The following is a 21,211-nucleotide window of genomic DNA, read 5'->3' on the forward strand; positions in this document are numbered from 1 at the left end:
TCTCACTTGGGCAAACTGTGCAATTCAGCTTCAACGACAGTAAATGAGTACAGGCTTCTGCGAACGAGGTGACAAGTCCTGGTGTCATAGCCCCACTAGTTTAGTACTGTATGCCAGTGATATTTTCCTTAACCCTCATATTTTGTCTACTAATACATGTCACTAAGTCATGAAGTAAGCTTAAAATATCACAATTAAGCCAGTATGTTTTCCATTGTTTTACTGAAACTGAAAAAGTAGTTCTGTACCAAAATGTACACAATTTAGTAATAATACAAAATGTTAATTCTGCAACACAGAATGTCAGTCAAATCCACCAGAATGAACACTGAACCACAATTTATTGCCAGAACAGTGTTACTTTAAATAAGATCACTGAATGAACATAGAAACAAAGTAGTTCCAGCTTTCCTTAAATAAAATGGTAGCTATTAGCAACAATACTGCAGGAAGATAAACATTCATGATATTTCATATTTACATGCTATCATATCATATCTAGCATGTAGTATGTCTTCATGCTTGCACATTAGCTTTATGAGCTCATTACAATAATATTAATGTGCTGATGTACTACAAAACAAACCATCATGATTTATATCAAATTTGCACATTAGAAGAGCACCTCTGCTAGTCACCTATTTAGGAATGCCACTGCACTCCTGCAAGAATGCCAGTCCAGTCCACTGATTCACCCCCCAAAACACAAAAAACCCCAAACCAAACAAAAATATCCCCTTATCATCAAGCATATTAATAATTTTCTTCCTGTGATTAACTAGGCAGCACAATGCATTTAGCAATATTCCCCAAAGGTAATTCAAACCAGAGTAAACCTGGGTTTTCTGTTTTACATTAAGAACACCTGAGACTGCTTCACTGGTCCAAGTACAATATTTTGATACAAAACCTGCTTGTTGCATTAACATGTCATTTCACTGAATTCCCTTAATTAGTACAGTTCATTGAAAAAAATGGTAAGATTTCTTCCTAAAATAAATACTCCCCCCCTCAAAAAGAAAGTTTTAAAGGAATCAAAACATTAAAAAAAACCCCTAATGTTAAAGAACAGTGTGATCTTCTGACTTCATTTTATCTCAGCAAAAACAGTGGGTATACACCTGTTCCTATGGAGTAAGTGTCAAACACTTGAAAAAAAGAAAGAAAGAAAACGAAGGAATATACAAACACACTGTACCTTAAGAGACTTATTTTCAAAGAAGTGTAAACATCTGTTCTTGACTCCTGTTGTTTGAATGCACTCCTATCAAAAAAAGTTTGAGAAACTGCATTTGCTTAAAAATGTGTCTGACATGACTGATTTTGGCATCACCAGTTTTAAAGTCTGTTTTTTCTACCTGAACAAAATCACAAAACAGTTGAAGATGCCATTTTCCCTACTTCAATAAAGATTACATTTAACAGTTCAGAACTTTATAGGTCACAAGTTTTCCATGAAGGAATAACCTAAACTGTGGAGTTAAAACATAGAATGCTGCTTAGCTGAAGCAGCAGCAAATTAAGTACTATATATAGACAGAGGTTTCTATAAACTAATAGGATTCAACAGAACTGTCTTGTAGCCCAAGACCTAAATTTTGTATGTGAACAAAATTAAAACTGGGGATTCATGGAAAGTGATTAGGCTTGCCATCACTTTAAAAAACATGCTTGTCTAACTGTAACATAAAGAAGGCAAGGATCAGTGCATTCAAGCCAAGTTTAGACCTATTTTTTTTAATTCTGCAAAGTACATTACTCACTTCTCAGCTTTGTGGTTACCAGGAGCTTAGTAGTCAAAAGAATCTCAACCTGTAAAACCATAAAACGGACCCTTTATAAGATGTGTAAGAGTAAGAATTCCAAAGCCATGTTCAAGGCATGTGACAGGACTTCTCCCACGAAGTCATCTCTAACCACTGAAGAAGGTCAAAGGCGTAAGTAGTCTCACACAAGTCTGCTGATCTCTCAGTTCATCTTACATAAATTGAGTTGAAGGTGATTTTCATTCTAAACTTCACAGAGGTCTTTTTTCCCCTGTGCACCCTGTCAGTTGCTACAACAATTCTTCATTGCAAAGCCATTTTAGTATTCAAGCTGCCTTCTTAGTGCAGGTTCCTTGAAGATCTTGTAGGTTTATTTTTGACCTAATAAAAACAGTAAGATAACTACATTATATAAAATGTTACAGCACTATTTATGTTGCAATTATTCATGTAACTATTATTGAATCTCGTACTTGGAAGAAAGGCAAAATAGCAGAGAAAGATAAGAATTTTTCCATTTCTTACCTGTTGTGGATCATGTGGCTTTTGACTAGATGCCCAGCTGCCAGAGCTGCCATTAGTGATAATTCCCCTGCCATCACTGTAGCACAAACAATTTTAGCAAGTTGACGGGCGTTTTCACCAGGGTTATCTTGGCTTGCACCTTGAACCCCTAACATCTGGAGAGAAAAATATGCATTATTATACTACGAAATCTACGTAAATTTATGCTAGCTCTAGTATTAAAGTAAGTCATTCCAAATGATATCACATCAACTAGTTTTAAGTCTCTTTTTAATATTAAAGATCTTAAGCTTTAGGAACTAGATACAGGAACTAGATACATGAAAACAATTCATTAGATTATTCTTAAATTTTCATACCAAAACCACTGAGTTTCAAGAAGGCCCATTCGCACATTACTCAGACTCAATATACACAACACGAAAGTGAGCTTTGATTTAAGAAGCTAAGTTGCTTTAAACTTTCTGATCTATACCTGCAAACACGCCTGCTGTGGGAGCAAGTTGGTGCCTCCGCCAACAGTTCCTATTTCTATAGAAGGCATTGTGCAGCTGATGTACAGGTCTTCGTTGGTGGAACCAGTTCGCTCCATCAAAGTGATGCAGTTAGAGCTGCCTACATTCTGCGCAGCATCCTTCAGATTAGGAAGGCAAAACAAAGCACAAACAAAATACTTAACTGTGTGGTTAAGAATTACTGCACTAAAGAAAACCTGAACTGGGGGAAAACAAACCTACCTGACCACAGGCTATGTAGATAGCTGTCACAATGTTTGCTGCATGTGCATTGTAGCCACCTATGCTACCAGCCATCGCAGAACCCACCAAATTTTTATTTATATTGACTTCAACAATATCTTCTGTAGTTGTCTTCAATACCTAGACAAAGTGATACACTTTTATTACACCATTCCTTACGCAGGAGTAGAAACGCACTATTTATGGTTAATAAGCTCTTGCCCCTTGTTTGAGTCAAATTCCATGTGGAAGCAACCGTTGTCCTAGATACCTACTTTTATTTTTGTTCAAAATGAGCCTTTTCAAATGCAGGCTGCGTTATCGAAGTAACAATGGAAAAGTCAGTGCAAAGGGTTGGACTTGCACAGGCCTTTAAGAAAAGCTTACCAGCTACCTTCTCCATTTCAAATTCTCACTTATCTTCAGAATGAAGCAAACAAAATCAACTTGACAGAAATATCCCACTAATTCACCGTGACATGATAGCAACAATCCTCCCAAGTTGCTCTGGACACTAAACCCTCCTCAGTTTTGCTCTGCATAAGAATACAGAGCTAAACTGAAGAGTTCAAATACAAACCACAGTGCTACACTGTTACGTAAACACTGTACACAGTAATATCAAATCAAATGGCACATTTATACGATACTAAGTGTATTTTGAAACCTTCAGATATAAGATGTACACTGAATTTAGTATAAAAATGATCAAAGAGAGCAAAAAGAGAGTACTGTGAGTAAAATTCAAGATATTCCAGTGTAGCAGGAATAGCAACTGATGACAGAGATCTGCACAAAGTCTACAACACTGACAAAAATATAGTTTATGTATTAGAGTTCGATGTAAGTGAATGTAGTGATGTACATGGCTGGGTATTGGGGAAAAACATCACAAATTTACCTAAAAACTATCCATGCCCATTACAAACTGACTGGCTCCCCATTACTACTCTGGAATGCAATCTCGTAGCTAATTAGATATTGCCACTGAATCAACTGTAAAAATGCCAACAATATGAAAATTAGGAAACCACTAGGAAGCAAACCCAGAAGACATAAATTATGTCAATGTACAAATCCAGCCTGCACACACACTCTGAATTCTGTACCCAGAAATTTTAGAACTGAAAAAGATCTAGAGATACTGATGTTCAAAGACATGCTTAGAATGTTTTTACTCATTCCTCAGAGAGAAACTAGTACTTTTCAATCTGGAACTGTGAATGGCTGGCAAGGTGGAAGGGCTGTGTTATAACCACAAGATCTTGAGCAGCAGAAGGTAAGAGCCTTAAGTATCTATTCCAGTACAAAACTAGGGCATCAAATGGAATCAAGGAGGAGGAGGTAGTTCTCATACAAGGTGCAGCTACACTGTGGAATTCTGCCTGGAATTCTAGTGATATAAGTTTACGTAGTTTCACAAAAGAGACTGGACAAATTACTGGGGGAAAATAAACAAAAAAATGCATTGAATACAAAAGCAGCAATTCCAAAAACGTTGAACAAGTTGACGGAAGACTGTGCTGAGTATGGCGTAGTAAATTCCTCCCCGGATATTGCTTCTCATGGCCAGTGCTGGCAACCACGGGACAAGCAATAGATTTGTCTGACACACAGGCAGTCTTCTGAGCTCAGGTAGAAGAGATTCTAAGATAGCTCTGATGATGTAGGACAAGTTTGACAGAGGCTGTGACTGGCACTGTTCACAAGGGTTACCCTTCGTCAGGCAAGATGCTAAGGCAGCTTTGGAATTAAGTGAAGCACCCGATTATCTGTTTTCATTGTAGTAAATATAAACTTTGAAGAGAATGCCAGGTTTGCGTGAGAGACAACAAATGAGTGAAATGATCAAGACTGGGCTTAATGACAGGCAAAACCCCACATGTAAAAATCTGTCAGACTGTGGCATAATTTTTCAAAGGTAAAAAGTGGAAATGCTCATACCTTCAACTAGATATGCATCATTAAATATATGCACATTATGTCACAGAAGAGACCATGAAAGGAAAAAAATATTTATTCTCTCAGCAAAAATGGCTTATCCTACAGCAGTTCTGACAACACATGTAAGAATTATACTCACGTGGAAAACGGCTTACAGTTAACATTTATAATGTGAGATAGTTATTGATTTTGTAAAATGTATGCGTTTTTATAAACAAGTAAAAACAAGCAGACACTTACTTCTCTAACAACCTTGGCTGGAATGACTGCTTCACAGACAACAGACTTCCCTCTTCCTTCTATCCAGTTTATAGCAGCAGGTTTTTTGTCTGTACAATAGTTACCACTAATAGCTATTACTTGGAGATCAGGAAACTCTTCACTCAACCTTGCCAGTGCTTTTTCAGTACCCTGTTAGAAAAGAAACAATTGAAAGGCTAGGTGTATCATTATGGTTGCAAAACAAGCTACTCAAGGACAGTGGAACAGCAAGATTAGATTAAGTCTAATCAGATTTTCAGTTACAGCTCAAGAAAAGAACGTAATTTCAGGAAGGAATCTGAAACAGCAGAAACCCCCACCCACCCTATTATCACTAGAGTTTTTCTAACCATTTGGGGAATTACATGGGCAATAATTGGTTCTTCCCAGTACATATGGATTCTCTATACACATTCTAAGTGCATGGGCATATGGTTACTGTACTGAAGATACAACATGAACTAAGTCAAACACTACAGACATGAAATTAATTCATTTTGGATGCAGTGGAAAGATCTTCTGTACACTAGGAAGTCACACCAAAAGTCTTCTATATTTACTACCTATCACCAGACCCACTTATGTAATGGTTCTGATAGACTTAAATTTTATAGAGAATAGGCAAAGGGCATTAGTTTCAAACAGCACAAGGTGTTCCAAGAATCTATGGATCATGTCTCTCCAGTTCTTCCATGTGTTTGCATGAAAACAAACAAATGAAACTAGAGAACACTCTTCTGCTGCCATTGACCAGATTCCTAATCTAATTCCTAATTTTCAAGGAAGTGATCCACACAGTAACAGATTAACTGCTGCTGGACAAAATCTTTGGCCCAAAGCAACAGAGTGACCAGCTTAACTTCCATATTATCAAGAATACTTTCTTTAAATAACAACAATAAAAAATATCCAGATACAAAGTTACTTTTTTTCTTTCTCATCCTATTCTTGTTTACACTTGACTAGGTCAAACTCATTTATTATTTTATAGCACTTCAATCAGCGCTATGTCTTATCTTTCTGGCTTCACATGCCAGGTAGTCACAGGTTGATAAGCTATTATCTATTTTTAAAAGAAATACACATTTATTAAAAAGTCTTAAGGGGAGTGGTCTTACTTTTGAAATCATATTCATTCCCATTGCATCTCCTGTTCCAGACTGAAAACGGATATAAAGGTTACGACCAGCCAAACTGATGAGAAGTTTTTGTAGGCGGGCAAACCTGCAAGAAAAAGCTTAACTATTACTTATAAGCCTCAAGGGAAAAGATTAAGTTAGTTTTAAGTAGCAAAATTTCAGTAACTCATTGCAGATAGTGTTGTTAACGACACTGTTTCCTCCTCCCTCAGCACAGAAAAAAAGCCTTCAGCTACTATGCACATAGCTCTGAGTGAACACCTCAAAAATCTTCACTGTAAAAGTGTTCACTGTCTCATGTTTTCTGTCTTTGAACTTCATGACATAAAATGCCCTGAGCTAACATACATGTAATTAATCTGTGTTACCTAAAACATCTGACTACCAGATATAAACTAAAAATGAGGCCTTTGGAAATTCTTATGTCAGTTTACAGCAAGGCAAAACCCATGCTATCCTCAACAGTGCAAGCTCCACAAGTCAAACAAACTGCAAATAGCACCGTAAGTTGATTCTGGCCGAAATACACGCATGTCCTTGGCTGACAAAACTTTGGCTGGAACAAAACTAGTAAGGAATTGTCTCTTTGAACTTTCCTAAAGAAAGCAGGTAATTGTAAGTCTTAAAAAAAACTCTAGGGCTTGAAAAGTAGACTTATTCTTAATACTGCTTTACATTTTCTAGCTTTTCAGTTCTAGCATTACTTTATCCTGTATTCTCTGGAACCTCATAAATTAATTATTAACATTAGTAATATAATCTGAAAGGCTAGGTTCCAAACACTGAATTACTTTTTGCATTGTAACTACTAAAAATCCAAGTAAGATTTTATGTTTGTTTTAAATACTTAGAGAAAATAAATAATGTATTAAGTATTATGCAGTATGAATGTATTTGTTGCTAAGATACAGTTGTTTACCACTTATCATTAGAAAATGTTTATTACTGGCCTTGGCACACAGACAAAGTGAGTTCTGTTCTCTTAGATTCACACTATGCAGGACAGCCAAAATTAAGATGTAATTTCCTGTACTGCAGTACACCACAAAAACCCAGGAGCTTTCTATCATCCACAGAAGTCTTATGTCAGGGAATAAGGCTGGAATAGCCATTGTACTAACCTACTCGTGCTGTCAAAAGCTTCCTTCATTATTTTAAAGCCTTCGGGGCTTTCAAGCCAAACTTTCACTTCTGCAGCATGGCAAGCAGTGGGCAGCCTTACAACAGGTCCTCGAGTCATCCCATCTGCCAGAATGCGGCTACTTGCTCCTCCACCAAGCTAAAAATCAAAGCAGAAAGGAAACAAAGTAAGATTACTGAAAGTGAGTGTTAGTTTTTAGGATATCAAAAACATGCCTTTTATCACCCCAAATATGTTTTACAATACCGGAAGTTTTTCAAGCCTGTCGAGTAATACTTACACATATTGCTCTACACCCTCTGTTTGTGCTTGCTACAAGACATCCCTCTGTTGTTGCCATTGGCACCTGAAATTCTTTGTTATCCAAAAACAGTGGTCCTGCTACACCTACAGGAATAGGCATATATCCAATCACGTTTTCACAGCAAGCTCCCATAACCTTACAAAAAAAAAATACAAAAGGTATCACTGAGGTTACACTAACAGCGGTATGGTACAGCATGTTACATACTATGCCTGTAACTACAAGGTATCTCAGCAAAACCCCCACAACCCTACCCACAAAGCAACCAATTCCCACCTCAAAAGGTAACAGCTACAGCTATCAACAGCTAATGCCGCTCAATCTAGTATTTGGCAGACGTATTAGATCTTACTAAGTCTTAAACACTATTAAAAAAATCCTAATACTGTTACATGAATTTTAAATTAACTTCCATTTTAACTTGAGCTCAAGGTAATGTTATCATTCTGCTGCTCAGAATTGTACATTTTTGAGATAAGGCAGTTGCATACTTTGTTAGGAGTATGCAACTACCTTATTCTAAGTTTAGGCAAACCTCCCTAGGAAGGTAGTGGCTTATGTTTGCCTTTTTTTTTCTTTTTTTTTTCCCCCCCTGCTACATCAGTTTTGACCAAGCTCACTGTTAATTCATATGCATCACTGAGCATCTACTTCATGTATTTGGAACATGGTTTTACAGTGAATTTCACCTGTCTGCCTTTTACTTACCAAAGAATAATTATAATTCCTATATGGAAGATATTGCAAAGATGAAGGTTCAGGAAGTTTCTCAGATAACATCTGTCTGCGAATGGACACACCTCGCTCCTGTGTTTCCATCAGAGTTTCCAGTTTGTATGCAGGAATACGCTTAGCATTAACAAGGCTGATAACCTCAGCATCAGTAAGGAATTTTGCTCCTTTCTGGAAATGTAAAGAGTAGGGAGGGAAAATACAGATTCCCTTGGTAAAAATCCTTTTAAATTTCCAAATAACAAAGGGTAATGACTTGACTTTGACATTACCAGAGTACATCTACATGAACCAACTGCTAACGTCAGGTTTTATAGTAGGTCAGCATATGATCAAAATCTTGTATGCATACATGATGAAGCTTCAACGACTATGGTATGTCATTAATGATGAAGCTGCTCCCCACCCTGACTGCCTGGCGGAGAAGTGACTTCTAAAGGGTTTTGTTTTAGTCCTGACCCACTACCCAAGTTACTGAAGCCATATAATTTTCTGAAGAATAACATATAATCAATAGGATCATTTAAAAATTGGAAAATGAACTGTAAAAATTCTTAAATCAGATGCTGCAGCAGAGGTTAAAAAAAAAAAGTTCTTTTTCCCATACCTCTGCATTTCCAAGTATACGAACACACTCCTCAATAGAACGTGGTTCCTTAGGTAACTCGATTTCTTCCTCTCTTCCATTAAAAAATGAAAAAGTATCCACAGCGTTGCAACTGCCAACTACAAATGTAGCCTTGGTTGATGACTCTGCTAATACAGGTTTTATGACTTCCGCTGCATAAAGGCAATTAAAATGAAACTTGGTTTACAAAGTGCTTAAGTTCTGATTCCAAATACAACATGCTAACTCAGATTTCACTATTTGTTCCAAATACTAGGAATATGTTCAATAAAATTCTAAAAATTACCATTTCCATCTTTGGGAACTAAAGCCTCTTCTACTGTGTTAGATTTCTGGTTGTTTTTCAGAAGTCCAGACTGCTTCCGGCAACAATTCTCAGGGACTTTTTTCTGGACCATCACTGGCGATGTTATGGGATTCTTCAGTGACAGTGTGGATTCAGTCTCTGCTTGCTCAAAGAAAATATATTTGACAGCAAGGAGAAGGGCTAATCCAAGAGTGATTACTTGTTCAATATCCATACTGGCCATTCTGAAAAAGACAAATACATGGTCTATACAATATGTTGTTTGTAACAGCATTCTGACATCCCTTTGCTTTAGAAAGGGCAATAGTTGCAGCATAATTTATATATTTGGCAGGAATTCCAGTCAAAAGACATCTTCTACCAGGTCATTCAAGTATGCTGTGTCAGGGTAAAGAAATACTCTAACATAAGAATTTTCAGGTGTCATTAAACAGTTACTAAATCTTGGCTAAAAAGCAGCCCCAATAATAAAAATGACTTTAAAGTAGTCACTAACGACTGATCAAATTGATTACACACCTACTTCCCAATGACAAATCAGGAAGTTTCAATTATCATCCTCTACCAATAATGACTACTATGATCCAAGCCAAACTTCTAAGAGAGGGGGGGAAAAAACCTCTAAAACTGACAGCTCTGAGTTTTCAATAGTAGTAAGGAAATACAGGTGCTCCTAACTTCAGTTAAGCTGAAGGTAAAGCAATAGTGACACGGCTTTTGCACTTCTGTCTGAACAGTCAGAAACTCTGCATAAATACTCCAGTGCAGTCAGAAAATTTATTTTCCAGTGCACTCTGAAAGGTGTCAGTGCTACTGGGAAAAGACAGTGTTTTGATGCACACAGGACAACTGTCTCCTGATCATGCTCTTGATTACTTCAAGGAGATTGGACAAATGGCATTGTATCAAAATATTTCTTATGAAATGTCATCTCCAGTTCCAAGAAATCCTACAGTGGTCATATCTGCAAGTTAACAAGCGTTGTACCCTAGGACCACAGCTTGGCAGTACTGGAGAACACACACTAATCAAGGAAACTTCTATTCTGTGAAGTTGCCTACCGGGAAAGGTAGAACTGCCATAATGAAACATTCGGTTCAATTCTCTTCGGTGCATTCTCATCCAATCCCACTGAATTTTCTACAGTACTGTTCTGAGCAGCTGGTTCTGCTATCCAACGGCTGTGGGCATGAACAAGAACCAAACCCAGCGACTGTATTAAAAACACAAAACAACAAACAAATATTAATTTTTCAACTGTAACTAGGTTGTTGTAATCTAACCTACAAAAATTAAAAATTTTCTTTTTTATTTCTTTGGGGTTTAGTTTTTTTTGGTTTCCCATGCCTTAAAAGTCTAAAGGCCGATTTTCCACACCCCTTATCAATGGCCTTTTGTAACACTCACAGCTTTGGGCCTGTCATACCACGTCCTTCCTCTTACTAAAGTAATAAAGCAAAGGAAGCTGAGGGTACTGTCAGGGTAAGAATAAGGGAGTTAGTCACATGGAAAAACCCTGAGTGTTTGGCACAGAAATGGCACACACAGGAAGGCTTTAGGTATAGATACAGAGGACATTATTAACAACTACCACAACAAACAAGACTAATGGGATGCAGAATACAAGTCTATAGAAAACAGAAGCTTGATGCATTGCACCAGGACACCTTACTAATTGCAAAAGTACAAGCAAAAAAAAGAGCCACAAACCATAATCATTTTGACCCTCTGTGTTACAGGATTTGGTTTATTTTCTTCTTCTTCCAGAACACGAGCAAAATGGCTAAGCTGCCATATAGGGCGCCCTTCGCGGCTCTCTCTCGAAAGCTGCAAAAATAACAAAATTTAAGAACAGGTCCTATTTAGTACATATTAGAAAAACAAACCAGTGAGCTTCAAGTGGTATTTTTATTTGATCGTTAAGAAACAACCAACAGAAGAGTTAACCCACAATCTACTGTCAGTCTGCATTAGTGAAAAACTCTGGAGAGCAAATAATTTACAGTATAGTTCAATTACTCTGTCAGTGTGATGGATTTACACCAGCATTAGCCAGTTACTGTCACCAGCTGAGCCACCATAACTCAGGAAGGCAAACATGCTCATCAGGAAGACAAATATGCTGCATGTAACTCCATGAAGAAATGAATAGCCTGCAAGTGCAGGATCCAAATACTAAGCTTGATGTTGTCTTGAAGTTGGTCTTACCTCTAGTACCAAGGACACACAAGCTGGAAAGAAGGTCATGAAGACAAAGTAGTTGGCAAGAACAGACATACAGCCGAAGCAGCACATAATTTCAAGTTGTCGTACACCTGCATAGAAAAAGAAGAAATTTTTTACATTTGAATATGCAATAGGCCTTCTACATACTTGATGTGCTGCAGAAGTAAGAAAGAAGCCATTAAACTCACATTGCAGATTATATAGAGAACTGTCTAGATTAATAAAAACCAAGCATGTTATGCCCTAGTCATTCTGTATTAGGTTATTCTAAGCACAATATGTATTCATGGTATGGTAATTACAGAAAACTGCCCTGGTTTCACCTGGGATAGAGTTAATTCTTAGTAGCTGGTGCAGCGCTGTGTTTTGGATTTGGTGTGAGAACAACGCTGACAGCACACTGATGGTTTTAGTTGTTGCTGGGCGATGTTTAAGTTAAGGACTTCTCAGTTTCTCAGGCCTGGCCTGCCAGAGGGCTGGAGGGGCACGGGAAATTGGGAGGGGGCACATCCAGGAAAGCTGACCTGAACGAGCCAGAGGGATACTCCATACCGTATGGTGTCACGCTGTAAACATCATAAAATGGGGGAAGGAGGAGGAAGGGGGGACCTCTGGCATTATGGTGCCCGTCTTCCCAAGTAACTGTTACATGTGATGGAGCCTGGCTTTCCTGGGGATGGCCGAGCACCTGCCTGCCCATGGGAAGTGAATTCCTTGTTTTGCTTTGCTTGCGTGTGCGGCTTTTGCTTTACCTATGAAATTGTTCTTATCTCAACCCTTGAGTTTTACATTTCTTTCTGATTCTCCTCCCCACACCTCTGGGTGAGGGTGGAGCAAGCAAGCAGCTGCATGGTACTTAAGTTACTGGCTGGGGTTAAACTGTGACAAAGTGTAATTCTACATAAATACAAATAATTACGGTTCACCAAGATTTTAAAGCTTCACACCAAAAGCTTGAAACTTCTCAGTTATCTAAGCAAAAAACAAGTAGCCAACAATTAGGGGCTGAGCGGCTGGAAAGCTGCCTGGGGGTGCTGGTCGGCAGCCGGCTGGGCATGAGCCAGCAGTGTGCCCAGGTGGCCAAGGAGGCCAGCAGCACCCTGGCTTGTGTCAGGAGCAGTGTGGCCAGCAGGGCAAGGGAAGGGACTGTCCCCCTGCACTGGGCACTGGTGAGGCTGCACCTCGAACCCTGTGTTCAGGTTTGGGCCCCTCACTGCAGGAGGGACGTAGAGGGGCTGCAGCGTGTCCGGGGAAGGGCCATGGGGCTGGGGAAGGGTCTGGAGCACAAGGCTTGTGAGGAGCAGCTGAGGGAACTGGGGGTTTTCAGCCTGGAGGAGGCCCAGGGGGGATCTTGCTGCTCTCTACAACTGCCTGAGAGGCTGTAGGCAGGTGGGGGTGGGTCTCTTCTCCCAGCTAACAAGCAATAGGACAAGAGGAAACGGCCTCAAGTTACTCCAGGGGAGGTTTAGATCGGATATTAGGAAAATTTTCTTTGTTGAAAGGGTGGTCAACACTGGAAGAGGCTGCGCAGGGAGGTGGTGGAATCACCATCCCCAGATGTGTTTAAAAAACACATAGATGTGGTGCTTAGGGACACGGTTTAGTGAAGGCCTTGGTAGTCCTGGGTTCATGGTAGGACCTGATGATCTCAGGTCTCTTTCAACCTAAATGATTCTATGATTTGATGTATTGACATCCCTTCTGAAAGGTGGCCTATTAAGTGCTCAGGCAGTAAGAAACGGTATATAGTCCACCTACTCTTTCACAAGCCTGGTATCCAGAAAAAGTCAGTTAGTTATGTCACACATGCATTACAGAACTGCCTTAGTAAAGATGAAAGAGCAAACAGTATAAATAATTTTTTTAAAAAATTAATTATATGCTGTGCCAAAATGAGTTCTTCCCTAGATGGAAACAGGAAAGCAGCTTACTAATAAAAATTACCCTGAAAAGGTCCAAAACAATTAGAAAAGCAGTTGTTCTGAAATATGTCCTTAAGGCATACAAAATAGTTTAAAAAACCTCCAGAGATAAAAACCAACAGACAAAACCAAAAATGCAAACAAAACCCCACTTTAGTCCTAGCTATGGAACTTTGATTTATTTTACAAAAAAATTAGTATTTACACATGGAAACCCTTTTCTAACTACATTTAACTGTTCTCTTTTTAAGGAAAGACAACTGCCACTGCACAAGGAACTGATGAAGATCAAAAGACTGAGTAAGGAAAAAATACAGCAAAAGATCAGTTATTTTTAATTGAACTAGAATAACTTTCTTCACTTGGAGTAGTTTTTAGAAATACTCAGGTTTTGCAGGAATACAAAATAAGTGTGCATATACTGAAAGTGTAACTCACTTTTAAGAATGCCAAGAGAACATTTCAGCAGCTACTTTATGATGTTAATAGGAATGACTGGAATGATAGAAGGTCTTAATTTTATGTAAGCAGCTGCACAGAAGTCCATTCCCACTGCGCAATGCTCAAGGAAAGCTGCTACCTGTATTTCAGAGTTTTTAACACGTACATATTATTCATATCTGGAGAAAACTAGTAATATAGGCTAATTAGAAAAGTAAATAGATAAAGTCACTCCACTCGCATGGGTCGCGCCTACACTACTTTAAACTCTCAACATCCCAACATCTTTCAAATAGTCTTTTTTAACTGGAAAGATTCAGACCCTTAGATGGTATCACCCACCTGACATAGTACCAACACCAATCACAAGACACTCCACAAGGGCATCCAGTGTAAACGTAGGGCCTAAAATTGCCATTCCACGTGAAATATTTTCTCTTACTTCATCCTAAAAAGAAAAATTTATGTACATTAATATAAAGACAAAAATCAAATTAAGGGAGTGTACACAACCATGATCAGTAAATTGAATAGTATTATGTTGATAAGGCCTTTTAAAACATATATTGAAAATGGAACTATTATGTAAGAATACATTCTTCAATTGCTTTATTTTCTGTAAGTTATCTGAAAGTCTTTATTTACACCAGATTATTTAATTTTGATTAATTTCTATACCTTTGGCTCATCAGTATTCTAAACTCCTACAGTACTGGTGGACAAAGACTTTAATTGCAGCACATTCAGAAGAACAATTCTACACTTTAAGACATAAAATAAAAGCCTTTTACATCATGGCATTTCAAAAGTTCGTGCAACCACATATTTGTACTCTAACTTTTATTGTTTTATTATTTAACTCTCTAGACTCAGCTGACAGAAAAGAGGACAAAAAAAACCAAACCACTAAAACTTTCCACTGTGGGGGAAAGGGATTTCCTCCAGAAGCCAAGCATGGCAAATTCTACAGGGTCTGCTGCTGGTTTTTTTGTGATAGTGGTTTTGGGGGAAGGTAGAGAGAAGCTGTAGGGAAAACCTACATGTGAAATACCTTCTTGAAAATAAGTAAAAAATTCTGTTCTTGCAAGTATTATGAAATAATATACAACACACTATAATAATACCATACATACAAAGAATGTGCAATATATGCTAGATACAATATATTAAAGTGTAATATACAATATTTTGCCACAATTAGTATGCTCAATTACAACATATGGTATTTAATATACTAAATATACTTTTGTTGCAGAACTTAGAATACTAGGGGAAAAAATTTACAATCTATGACAAGCAAGATGTCCTGTCAATCCTCCCTGTTGTGCTGTGTTAATTGCATTAGAGCATGAATGTTTCTGTCTACACATATGCTATGTTTGTTCTGCTAAGATTTTGTCTAGAAATATGCTTCTTCCATTATCAGCACTGTAACACTAGATGTCTCTTCATATGCCGCTCCTGAGCCCTAGAAATTAACTTTTTTCTGTCAATACCTGTTCTAGGGAAGAACAGTTTGTCTAGGAACTCTAGCCTCCTTAGCTGAGCCTTAAGCACCACCAGTTCTAAAGTTCTGAACCTGTAAAGTACTCATACATAAAATTACCTTAGCTCACATGAATATGCACACTAATTTTATGGTGTTATTATTCACTTGAACACTGACCTGGATTGACAACAAGGGAACAGACTATCTGGATAAAATCTGCCCCTTTTTATGTATCACCAATAAGGTATTCACTTGTAGTACGTCTCTTAATCCGGATTATTCATACAATCATAGAATAGTTTGGCTTGGAAGGGACCTTAAAGGTCATCTAGTTCAACACCCCCTGCCACAGGATGAAGTTCACCTTTGAACATTAAAGTTAAAAGATCCACTGGGAAAAAAATAAAAAAAATCCACAAACCAACCAAACAAAAATCCCAGACCCCCTGACCTGTGAGTTGGAACTGAGTGCAAATTTGGCTAATGCACTTGCTCTCGACAGATCAATCAGAAGCAGGAAGAATGGTAAAGCTTCACTGAAAAAAAAAAAGAGGCATATGTTAAAATTCAAGGTTTATTGTACAGGAAAGAAAATTCAAGCAAGAAATCCAGAATAACAATTCATTACTTACTTTAAACCTGTCAGTTCTTTATCCAAGAAATGAATTACCACTGTGCTAAAAACAAAACTTGAGAAGATTGTGAAGAGGCCAGCAATACCTTTAAAAACAAAATTGAATTTTTTTATTTAGGGGGGGGGGGGGGGGGGGGAAGAAAAACTATACTTTTAGATCAATCCTGCAGCAAACAAATTACAATTCTCATGTCTCAGAGTGCATTTAACAGCAGTTGAGTTACAAACTGAAGTACATGGTATTTTTGAACTTATTTAAATCTAAAATTTGTACTGCATTCAAAGTAAGACTAAGAAATAAAATCCATAAATCCTCTCATTCATTATTAGCAAAAATGAAAGCTAGCCTAAACAACTCCATATTTTTAAGTGTTTTAAACAGTAATAATCGATTCTTTCAAAAATTACATTTCCTGTGTTTATATAATCCTACACAATCTCTCTTAAAAAAAAGCATTTTGATATATGTAGAACATTTATTCTGCTATATAACATAATTAAAATTACCCTGTTCTGTACAAAAGTATTAAAATTCTAATGTTTATTACCAATTTATAGTAATGTTTATTACCAATTTATACTAAAAAACCCACAATTAAAATGCATACAGCAAATGCAAAAGTCAGACACAGTACCTAAAATGTATTTTGATCCAAGCTGCCTTAGGTTCTGAAACTGGAAATATATATAAAGGATTGCTATACAGCGCGTGATTGTCAGGATGATGATGTCACTGCTCAGAACATCCTGTTTGAAATACAAAGCAACTGAGTTAGCTTTTACATTAAGCAGTAACTTGTTAAGTTTTAGTAATAAAATCCGTTGTGAAGCTGCACTAAAGATGAAGTTTCAGAATAAAGTATCACTGCTAGTCTGTCTTACAAACTCACAAAGTGTTACTATAAGGTTTTTTTTTTCACTAGATACTGTGCAACTGAAAGTCAAATTTAATGAAGACCTTCTGTAGTGCATCACTCTTTGCATACAGGTTTAATATCAAGAATGGGAAAAGGCAGCAATAAAACAGTTTCTGTATAGCTGCTACCACAACCTGATCTTACTCTACAGAAAAACCTGGATCTACTGATTAAAAGTATGTACTATAACATGAATTTAAATCCTTACTTCTTCAAGTTTGGGGCATTCATAATTCCAGCCACATATCTTATCATTCCCAGTGAACATCTTCATGGACATCATACAGATGGTGAGAGTCACTGTCCCCACGATGACTTCCCATGGATGAGAGGCCACAAAAAGGCCATGCATTCGAAAGAGTCTGGACAACATTTTCAAGACTGTTTTTCTATACTTGGCAAACCTGCAACAAAGGAGTATTTCATGTAAGCAAGTACAAGATTCAGGAAAAAAAAGATACAATTTCTGCAAGTCATCCCTCAGAAAAGAAACCAAAACCAGTGAAGTAAAAGATGAGTAGGGAGACTAATCTTACCTTTCAACCTTCCATGTAAAACCCATTTATTTCTAGCCTTCTGAGGTACAGTATCTGCTCTTGCCTTCTCAATCTTTTTTTTAATACACATCTCGCTTATTTCTTCAAGGTCTTACTAGTAAGTCTCCACCACTCTCAACATCTCAGTATCTTCCTGTCACACAATTTTGATACCACTTTGACACCAACATCTTGTTTTTACCACCTGTGTAAGCACTCACTAAATTCTCTTACTTCTTTCTACTCACTCTTCCCATCAAAAATACTGAGTAACTTCATTTTAACTATGTAAACTACCAACTAACCACTACTGGTAATGCTCAACTTCACCAGCAGGAATTGCAGCGTTACCTTGCTCTGACTGTCTTCTCTGCTTTCTTCTCAATATTCTCCAGTGATTCAAGTCAATCACATTCGAAACAGTTCCTTCTTCATCTCAAGCATGAGTCCTTCTCACATACTGATTCTGTGACAGTCATCTTGCACCCATAACTAATTCCCAGGTTACTGATGGATTTCACCATTCCCTCTGCTTTCATCAGGTAACAAACATTTTGACAGAAATTCTCACATCTCTCTTTCATGTAACTGAGAATGTGGATGTTCTGTACACCCTTCAGCTACAAACCCCACATCCTGGTCTATTTGATCTGTTGTACCTTTAGACAAGCTCACCACGGATGTTGAATTGTTTTATAGCACAGAAACAAGATGCCATAAAATTCTCGCTTGTATACATTAGTACTTTGCTCTTCTCACTGCACAAAATCAACAGTTCATAATACTCCGTGATGAATGTTAGCTATATAACTATACTGTAAAGTTCAAAAGATGCTTAAATAGTAGCCTGGCACTGTAAAGATTTTTCTACAGGACTGAGGGCTCTCTACACACTGCCACTTCAAAGTGGATAAAAAAAATCTCCATTTGCATTGCCTTAAAAGTAACAATCCATCCAATAAGGCTTCTGTAAAGACAGTCTTTCTAGTATTATTTCTTTTGCTTGGACATCAAAAATGAAGCTGTCATACAATGGAGAACCTAACAGACAGGGCAAATTATCTGCGTAGTGTTGCTGAAGATGGCAGCATTATCGTGGTTTCCTACAAATACCAATCTCAATCTCACAAGCACCAATAGCACCAATCTATTTATCTTTCCACAGTGAAATGTGGCAGGATTTTCATGGAACAAAATCAGGAAAATCATTGAGGGGACTGCCTTCCTTATGAACTAATTATTTCGTTTCCTGACAGAAAGCTTTTTTCTTTTTTAAAACACAAGAGAACCACTCCTTTTAAAGTCACCATTATCCTTCGTTCTTCCCTATGTAATATAATCTATATAGTTTTGTAAATCTATGTTCTTGCAAAACTGTTCCAGGGTGGCATTATAGCTCTTCCTCTGCAGAATGGAAGGTATCTTCATTAGGACAACTAAAACAAGACACAGCCAGAGGAATATCTTAGTGCCAAAGATTCTGAAACAACACGAAAAATAGAAAACGCATACCAATGTCCTGTGAAAATACAAACACTTTTCAATACCACCCTGTTTCAGGAAAATTTGAATTAGTACTTACTACATGGCTATATAGAGTCCTACCACTTCTACCTAAAACAGCTCCTAAGTTCTGACAGCTGGAACTACCATCTAAGCAATTAACAGATTGTCAGTAGAGCTGGAAAGATTTCAAAATCTTCCTTTCAGATACTGTGTTTTTCTCACATTTCTAAGCAAAACAGCTTCACATAAATCAGTAAGGGAAAAACGCATTACTTCAACTATGAAAATCGTTATCCATAACAGCTACTATTAGACAACGTTTTATCATTACCTGCTGCTATGAAACACAGGATACCTCACGGCTGATCTTGGGGTTAAGTGAGTGGCAGTAACTCCTAACCTAAAAGGGTTCTTTAAAGCCACCACATTCATTTAACCTGCCTGAAGTGCATGCGCTTTTTTGCTATGCAGTTGCTATTTCTAGAAAATATTGACGAAGGCTTTATACAACGATTCTGCATTACTGAATGCTGTAAAAAAACTCAATGCATATAATCAGCTCGTATCTCTCATTCTGTTTAAACTGTGTGTATAGTTACAGTGACTCATAGCTTAAAATTACCAAGACTTAACAGCAAACATAAAGCTAATGTTCACCATTAATAGAATTTTGTTAAATTTCAAAATGGTGGTTCAAAAGGGATGCTTCATAAATCCTATTCAGTTCCTGCTTGCCTTTGTTTTCAATTAAAAATTTCCAGGAGTCTATAAGACAATCTATTCTGGGACTCAAAGCAAAATACAAGCAAAAAACCAACCGCAACACCTCCAAAAACTTAACCAGTGTGTAAAAAGCAAACCAGATCGGTTATATGTAATGCTTTAGAGGTCTCAAGTGGTACGTAACTGGGGGACTCTGCGCTGGAACACGCCAAGGTCTGGTCACAGCGCTCTCACTAACCTCGCAGCACCCACCGGCAGCACCGGCTGCGGGACCAGCACACCGGCCCCCGCCCGGCTGACTCAGCAGCCGCAGCGCTCCGAGGGCAGCGAGCGGGACACGGCCGGGCGCAGCCTGCGCGGGGCTCGCTCGGACAGCGTGCGGCCCAGCGGCCGGCCGGCTTTGCTTTCGGAAAGACCAGCGGCCCCCTCGCAGGCCCGCCGCTGTAGCCCCCCGGCCCCGAGCGAACGGGGGCGGCGCGGCCCTCCAGCGGGACCGCCCGAGCCTCCCCCTGCGGCCGCAGAGGCCCCGAGCGCCGCCGGGCGGAGCGGGCCGAGCCCCGCGCAACGGCAGCGCGCCCCGGGGCGCAGCGCGAACCGGCCGGCCCGCCGCGGCCGCGCCCTCGCCCTCCGGCGGCACCGCGACAGCGGGTCTGACCCGCGGCCGCCGCTCCTCAGAGCCGGCGATGGCGGCGGCGTCCTCCCCCGCGCCGCCGTTATCCGGCCGATCTCCGAGCAGCCGCGGGCCGTCCCCCGGTCGCGGAGGACACGCGGCGCAACGGTGGGCTGCCCGCACCGCGCCTGCCGCCCTCCCCTACCCCGCCGGTCCCCGCTCACCGCCCCGGCGACGCTCTGCTGCACACAAGCGACGCCCTCCTGGGTCCCGCCGCGCCGCGGACTGAGCCGGCCGCTGCGCTCCGAGCAAGGACACCTGGGGCGCGACACCCCTGCCGCCGCCATCGCCCGATCGCGCAGCCAATGGCGAGGGCCCGCCACGCCCAGCCCGCGGCGCGTCACTCGCTGCGTCGCCCGGGCAACCAGCCGGCGAACGCCGTACGGCTCGAGACCCGATCAGGAGCGGGGAACACGCCATCTCGCCATGGGCTGCCCGCCAATGGGCCGCCGCACTCCCCTCTCCGCATGTCGTGATTGGGCGGCAGGACGCGGCTCATTTCCATACGCGGGTCGGCAGCCCCGCCCTCCCGCCGCGCCGCCGGCGCCGGGCGCCCCGGGCACGCCCCCGCTGCCTCGCCGCTGCCTCCCCGCTGCTTCCCGGCTGCCTGCTGGCGCGGCGCCGGCCCTGCCGGTCCGGGGTGCGGGCAGGCCGCCCCGGGGA

At 39.8% G+C, this 21,211-nt stretch overlaps 1 protein-coding gene across 2 annotated transcripts; it reads right to left on the reverse strand.

Annotated features, from left to right (window-relative positions):
• Positions 1-205: 205 nt before the first annotated feature.
• Positions 206-20,866, reverse strand: HMGCR (3-hydroxy-3-methylglutaryl-CoA reductase). 2 transcript variants are annotated; one of them, XM_055698300.1, is made up of 20 exons: positions 20,713-20,866; positions 17,322-17,517; positions 16,832-16,943; positions 16,195-16,282; positions 16,014-16,098; positions 14,416-14,521; positions 11,693-11,799; positions 11,195-11,311; positions 10,546-10,697; positions 9,464-9,708; positions 9,157-9,329; positions 8,526-8,720; positions 7,794-7,952; positions 7,494-7,651; positions 6,352-6,457; positions 5,213-5,383; positions 3,029-3,169; positions 2,767-2,925; positions 2,292-2,446; positions 206-2,147 (listed from the first exon to the last, which is right to left on the reverse strand). In XM_055698300.1, the coding sequence occupies exons 2-20, from the start codon at positions 17,484-17,486 to the stop codon at positions 2,093-2,095; spliced, it is 2,649 nt and encodes an 882-aa protein (XP_055554275.1). In that variant the 5' UTR covers positions 17,487-17,517; positions 20,713-20,866; the 3' UTR covers positions 206-2,092. The 2 variants fall into 2 exon arrangements, with proteins under 2 accessions (XP_055554275.1, XP_055554276.1); XM_055698301.1 differs by lacking the exon at positions 20,713-20,866 and adding an exon at positions 18,001-18,132.
• Between the last annotated feature and the right edge of the window lie 345 nt (positions 20,867-21,211).

The sequence above is a fragment of the Falco cherrug genome, chromosome Z (assembly GCF_023634085.1).
Source record: "Falco cherrug isolate bFalChe1 chromosome Z, bFalChe1.pri, whole genome shotgun sequence".
NCBI lineage: Eukaryota > Metazoa > Chordata > Aves > Falconiformes > Falconidae > Falco > Falco cherrug.

What these genes read in the sequence shown, in the direction of transcription:
- HMGCR (XM_055698300.1), bottom strand. Translation starts at nt 17,486, where the DNA reads ATGTTGTCCAGACTCTTTCGAATGCATGGCCTTTTTGTGGCCTCTCAT. An exon ending in TGGCAGTTCTACCTTTCCCG is followed by an intron (nt 9,709 to 10,545) that starts GTAGGCAACTTC and finishes TGTCTTTTTCAG; the next exon opens with AATGGCCAGTATGGATATTG. An exon ending in GAGGGTGTAGAGCAATATGT is followed by an intron (nt 7,652 to 7,793) that starts GTAAGTATTACT and finishes TTTGATTTTTAG; the next exon opens with CTTGGTGGAGGAGCAAGTAG.